Genomic DNA, 6,986 nt, shown 5'->3' on the forward strand with positions numbered 1-6,986 from the left:
ACCCGATACTGTAACGATTCGCACAGCACAGTGTTGGTTTGATCGATTTCATTCTACCCGTACTGATAGGCCAATCGTCGTGGAAACCGATAAAATCGTTGAAATCATCCGAGTAGACCGGCATGTGAGCACTCGCTCGATTGACCAGGAACTGGGTATTGACCATAAAACCGTTTGGAACCATTTGCAGAAGATTGGATTCCAAAAAAAGCTGGATGTATGGGTGCCACACGCGTTGACGTAAAAAAATTCTTTTAGGTCGAATCAACGCCTGTGATGCACTGCTGAAACGGAACGAACTCGACCCATTTTTGAAGAAGATGGTGACTGGTGATGAAAAGTGGATCACGTATGACAACCTAAAGCGAAAAAAGTCGTGGCCGAAGCGCGGTGAGCCGGCCTAAACCATCACCAAGCCCGGATTGACGGCCAGGAAGGTTTTGCTGTGTGTTTGGTGGGATTGGAAGGGAATCATCCACTATGAGCTGCTCAACTATGGCCAGACCCTCAACTCGGTTCTCTACTGTGAGCAGCTTGACCGTTTGAAGCAGGCGATTGACCAGAAGCGGCCAGAAATGATCAATAGGAATGGTGTTGTTTTCCACCAGGACAACGCTCGGCCTCACGCATCTTTGATGACCCGCCAGAAGCTACGGGAGCTCGGATAGGATGTCCTATTGCATCCACCGTATAGTCCGGACCTGGCTCCAAGTGATTATCATCTCTTCCGGTCCATGCAAAACGCTCTTGGTGATACTAAGTTGGTCTCAAAAGAGGCTTGCGAAAACTGGCTGTCTGTTTTTTTTGCAAATAAGGAGGGGAGAATTTATAAGGGGGCGAAAATGAAGTTGCTTCCTGAATGGCAACAAGTTTGCGAACAAAACGGCGCATATTTAATAAAGCGTCATATTTCGATCAGAAATATTATGGGGTCGTTCGCGCCTAGTGCTCTATTGTAATTCCTGAAGGTTCTGAATAAGTTACCCGAAGGATCTCCCCTACAATGACTCGAATTGCGTATTTACAACTTATTAAATGATTTTTCGCGCATTTAATTCCAACACCGTATTCCAAAGTTACTAAATTTTACTTCAAAACATCAATCTGATTAAGCAAACATACTGAGATAAGTGCTTTACACGCATAACGAAAACTAGAACCATATTTGCTGATTTTTCCAGGCTGTTGTACGCCATCATTACCATACTGGTTAGTCTCGTTTTTAAATCCGTTTAGAAGACATAAACACAGCCTAAACTACTCCCGGTGTGCTTGTTCCTTTCTTCTCGTTTCAATTTTAATTAAACTCTTTCCGTCTTATTCACGGCAACTTTTTCTTCTTCCTCTTCTCTGACCGTGCGCCTAATAACCAGCGCTGATTGTTAGACTTTAGTTTTATTATTTTCGCGAGAGCCATGTCTCCGCGTGTAGCGAGACTTGCGCGCGCGTCTTTTCTTTATTTATCCTATTTGTTATTTATTTATTTTTAATTGAGGCGACGCTCCACGAGGCGATATCGTTGTTTCGGAACCGTAGGGAGTCTGACTCATTCAAACGACACTTTCGCGAAGTGCTGGGAATGAACATCAGCACAAGTAAGACGACAGACAGGAATAAACATAAAAAACACCAAACAACTTTGCAAATCGGAACGAGGACGACGGAGACGGGTGACGAGAAACATTCGGAAACAAGCTTCAGGACTTTGTTGAGCACAAACATGGAAGTGTAAATCGCATTCGTTTTATCCCCTACGTATCGCGGAATGAAAACTGTTTTGCTCCTGAATTGCAAATTTGCATATTACAGCAAGATCGAATTATCGCCGATGTTTTGGGCTTGTTTGGCTACCCTCGCTCGGTTTGCGATCCCCCTCCTCGGAGGAGCTCTGGGATCCAGATTGGTGTTTGTTGTTGCGTTCTCTGGTTATTGTTGTGTTGTTGGTTATCATTATGACTATTTTGACGTAGAACTACGTCTACGAGAGCGTTACGCCGGAGCAACAAGACTTCGAGCGTTAATACCTCTTAAATAACTGAACGAAATAGTATGATAAACGCTTCATTCGAAACATAAAATGTCTACGTGTTAAATGCTAGTTACTGATTGATTCAAAAACTTCTTCCAATAGCCTTAAAATTGCTTCCAAAATAGGCTATTAAAATGACATGAATCTGTATATAAGCGGTGGGGAAATCGGCATTACAAAATAGATGCAAACTGAGGGTACTTTTGTACTCACTTGCATTTTTGCAGACCGGGATGTGTTTCCACCACACAGACTTCGAAACCAAGGAGTTGGGGAAATCTGCATTGTAGATATATGCAAACTGACGGTTCTTATAATGCATTTTTGCACTCCGGAGTGCGTTTTGCTAACACAATGCACAATGGTCCAGGAGATGCATTTAAGTGGAAATAAGCATTCAGAGCTTGACAGTTATTCTCTAGACAAAAACTGTCTTAGACAAAGTTGTTACATATGATAGAGCGCTCATTTTTATGCTATCAAAAATAGGGTGACCAAAATTGTCGATGAAATAAAAAATATAACTTTCTTATCTTTAGAGATAGAGGTTAACATAGTTGTTGTAGCACCAATTATTTGAGACGTCTTTGTAGAACAAAGTTTTCCTGTATCTCTTGAAATAACCGATATAGCGCCTTGTTTCTAAGTTACGTTAGGGTCACCATGAAAAAAACTGTTTTTTGCTCTAACTTTTATATTTAAAATTTTACATGCAAACTGTCTTCGAAAGACTTTTAGAGCTTACTAATACAAACATTTTTCGATGCAGAACTTGTCAATATCTCAACTTTACTCAAAGTTATTTATATTTCTTCCAAAAAACACGCTCTTTTCATTTGTTTGTCATTCTTTCTGGGGCAAACATAAAAAATGTTTCTTGACGAAATTTGAAAGAACGAATTTCACTCTATATAATATGTGATTTTCAAAACTATGTTATTTTTTGTGTTTGAGTAAATTAAAATTGGAATCATGAGTTTTTGGATGAAACCCCATCAATAACTTTGAGCAGGATTAAGATATTGACATGTTCTGCATCGCAAAATGTTGGTATTAATAAGCTCTAAAAGACAATTTTTGAGATCAAAAGAATTGATTAAACATCTCGAAAATTTTAATGAATGATACTATGTAATCTAGATTCAGAAAAATATGTATAACCATCATCAAACACACGAATGACAAATGTGCCAAATGTAAATGTAGAATTTGTAGTAAATACATGAACATTTTTTCATGGTAATAAAATAGATTTTTGTCTACAGCGAAAATTTTCGATGGTAGAGATTTTTGGTCCAGATTTTTGATAAAAAAGGTACAGATGAGAAAGATTTTCAACCCCTCAGGTACATATTCAGATGTGGCAATATTGCGTACCAATAGTGTTTCTAGACCACTCTTTGAACTTAAAAGGACCACATGGGATTCCACAGTGTTAGATATTTTTTAGAATTGTTGAATCTGTTTACTCTTTTTCCGCAAATTCAACGCATCCTTGAGCATCCTTGAGTAATGGTAAAACGTTTGACGCAAACTTGATGAAGCGCTCATTACAGTGCTGTGAAACCAATTTATGAGTTAATTTGTGCGATTCTGCCAAGAACTCGAATACTAGATCAAGTAAATTGTCTCTTCTTCTAGCATTTTGCAATTTGATATTTCTTTTCAATTGAAAGCAGCGATCGTCCTTTCACATGTGAAGCTGGAAGTGACATATGGCCCAAATGACAAATATTCAATCGTCAAATGAAAGCGTTCGCTTTCAAATTCGAAGGAAAGGACAACTGAACGAAAACGAAATTGAAGAAACGATGTTTCTATATGCCTAGTGAATACAAACAATCGAAATTGAATTGGCTGAAGAGAAAAAAAGAAGTAAAAAAATCATTTTCATCGTTTAGCTTCGAAATTGTGAAGCCCTGACTGTGAAATTTCCAGCGGCCCCTCTGCGGCAATGATAAATATGCTCGTAGACGTCTGATTTTCTGCTTTTATTTTCGAATAATGTCCCAAGTGAGATCATAATAAAAGTTTATTATTTTGAGATGATAATTCACACCAAACTGAATCCTTGCGGCGATTTGGCTTGAAACCCGTCAATGTTAGGAGCGATTATAGAGTGTAAGCTCCAGAATAAAAATTGTAATTGCAAATCCCGAATGTTGATCACAATTCACTTAAACAAAACCTGTCCACAGCCATCATTGAGGTTAGTTAGTAACTAGAAACAACAGCACTCGCACAACCACCGAAAATATTCAATAGTTGTGAAACATTAATAACCGTTGAAGTTCGAAGGTCTCACACAGGACCTGTCAGTCAAACGCGAAGGCCGCAGAACCAAACAAAAGCCCGCGATCATAACTCACACGGTGAGCTCAGACATTCAAGTTCGCAGCCACAACAGTACCACTTCGGGCTCGAGAAAGAGTATTCCCCTCAGAAAGGCCGCGCCACACTTCGAATGACCAATTCCTCCGGTCCTGAAGTGAGATATTTTCATGAAATGACTCAAAACACAAAATGTTGAACTGTTTCACTCTACCGGTGGTGAATTCGTGTGATATGTTCGTGCCTTATTGATCGGAGGAAATTAATCATTTAGCCGGGCTTATAAAGTGGAATAATTTATTGATATTCGTTTCTCGCTCTCTGAATCGCTTGGTCGGTTGGACTGTTTTTTTTCTCCGCTTATATTTTGCTGGTTTTGCTGAAAAGGGTACACATTCCTTTTCACGTGTCCACGGTTCAGATAACTCACTTCTCACCCGACCTCGTTCTCCCCCTCGGATTCAATTCTTCCACTCGCGCGAGAGATTATTAATCTTTCGCTTTTAGTGTACCCTTTTGATGTGTGTTTATGCTGCACGATCGCACATGCACACTCAATGAGTATTGAGACTTCGGCTGGTCAATGCAATCTCAATAAGTTTTCTTCTCTTCTCTATGAAAAATGAGGTGAGCCCGGGGAAGAAAGGCAAATCCATCTCTTTAAGTCCCCTTCTGCGGGTCGCGTCCAGTAGGGGTGGGTGGAGGACGCTGAGCAAAGTGACTTGTTATGACAGTTATTTATTTATATGAAAATGAAATTATTATATCAGAGTATTTTATCTGACGTTTATTCAATAAGTGTTATTGGATATAAACATGCCAAGGAGAGCTCGTGTAGGGATTTTCCTCCGCTTCACGTTCTGCTTTCAATCAAACTGTAAATAGAAGGAACAACATAAGCACATACTTCGTTGATTTGCAGATATCAAGTTGTTGTTTCACGGTCAACAATGTTGTTGACGGATGGACGGAGTGTACCTTCCTTGGCGCCATCATAGTGAAACTTTCAAATCATCACCCAGGAAGAATAACTGTCCCAATGTCTTCCCTCTTCTATTCCCCACAGAACGTTCGGCGCCAAGTGTTCCAAGTGTTCCCGTTCGATCGCTCCCTCTGACTGGGTGCGGAAGGCTCGGGAACTGGTATTCCATCTGGCCTGTTTTTCCTGTGACACCTGCGGTCGCCAGCTATCGACCGGTGAACAGTTCGCGTTGATTGATGACAAAGTCATGTGCAAGACCCACTACATGGATACGGCGGATGAAGGTTCCAATTCGAGCGACGGTAAGTTTATTTTTTTATTGATACTGTTGTTTTATAGATATTTAATGAAACATAATTTGAGCATAAAAAACTGTATCGCGCAGATGGCTGCAGCAGCATAGATGGGTTCAGCAAAAACAAATCGAAACGAGTGCGTACGACTTTCACCGAGGAGCAGCTCCACATTCTGCAGACGAACTTCCAAATTGATAGCAACCCCGATGGGCAGGATCTGGAGAGAATCGCCCACCTGACGGGACTGAGCAAGAGGGTCACCCAAGTTTGGTTCCAGAACTCTCGAGCGAGACAGAAGAAGCACACGCATAGTGAGTTACGGTGTAAAATAACAAAATTTAGAAGTGATCAAAGGAATGTTTTTTTTTCTCATTTTTCCCAGTTCCTCGCGACCACAATATGGCAGTATTCAATGCGCTCCGGCAGGATCTCAACAACAACAGCAACACAACTCTCGCTGACAACGACCATGTCATGGGAAAACCGCCATCCATGTTCAACTCACACGGTGAGTTACTTATAGGTTCACGAAACAACATTCTGTATCCAATTCGTTCCTCTCAACAGTCAATCTCATCAATCTGATGGTGTAACATATGGGAATGCAATCACTGTTACACTTGCCACCGGAAGCGCGCTGTCTAACGGATGATTGCTAAGCTGAGGACGAGACAATTGCTGCCGAGATCACAATGGTCACCAAATTTACAGATCCACCTGTGACTGGATGACCCTGGGGTCTTGGAAACCAAAGAAACACATCATTTGGGATTTTATATTATATTTATTATCTATTTGTTTAGAGAGTATTTTACTACAGTATTAGATTTTGTTTTTGAAGATGTTTACAGTGCGACCGCGACAAACCATTTTCTGTACGAATTTTGATATATCAACCGTAGAGAAAAGTAACCTTGTTAGATTTTAATCTTGAACTGTAAATAAATAATCTTGTTGTTCGAATAAGTTTGCATTTCATTGTTTCATACATTTTATACTTTATATATCTCATCTAAACATAAGTGTTCATTCCATCGTTGATCAGCATCGTTCAAGCTTCCGAACTAATTCGAAACAGAAAGTTATCGCTATCGTGTTATATTGGAAGACTTTGGTAAATGGGGAAGTTATTCGTACCTCAAAGGTCCATTTAAACGTTGCTAGTATCTGACATGATAGTGAACAGCTACTGACCCGCTGAACTCGTTTGACAATCAGTTGATTCAGCTAGTCCGTTCACACGGTGTAAGTTGCTGACGTGAATCTAGAATCTACTGCACGAGTTTGCCAGGGATGCCAGCCAATTTTTCAAATACCAATCAAATAATCTGAAACAGTAAGTAGTTTT

General features: G+C 40.2%; 1 protein-coding gene across 2 annotated transcripts in view; it reads left to right on the plus strand.

The window, feature by feature from the left end:
- LOC129768605 (LIM/homeobox protein Awh-like) overlaps window positions 1–6,510 on the plus strand; it is a 95,776-nt gene extending 89,266 nt beyond the window's left edge. For both annotated transcript variants that reach the window (XM_055770356.1, XM_055770355.1), the window contains 4 exons: window positions 5,427–5,644; window positions 5,728–5,949; window positions 6,021–6,146; window positions 6,206–6,510. In XM_055770356.1, coding sequence (XP_055626331.1) covers window positions 5,427–5,644; window positions 5,728–5,949; window positions 6,021–6,146; window positions 6,206–6,231 — 592 coding nt within the window. In that variant the 3' untranslated portion in view covers window positions 6,232–6,510. The remainder of the gene's footprint in view (window positions 1–5,426; window positions 5,645–5,727; window positions 5,950–6,020; window positions 6,147–6,205) is intronic.
- Window positions 6,511–6,986: the final 476 nt, after the last annotated feature.

This window comes from Toxorhynchites rutilus, chromosome 2 (genome assembly GCF_029784135.1).
Source record: "Toxorhynchites rutilus septentrionalis strain SRP chromosome 2, ASM2978413v1, whole genome shotgun sequence".
Classification (NCBI taxonomy): domain Eukaryota; kingdom Metazoa; phylum Arthropoda; class Insecta; order Diptera; family Culicidae; genus Toxorhynchites; species Toxorhynchites rutilus.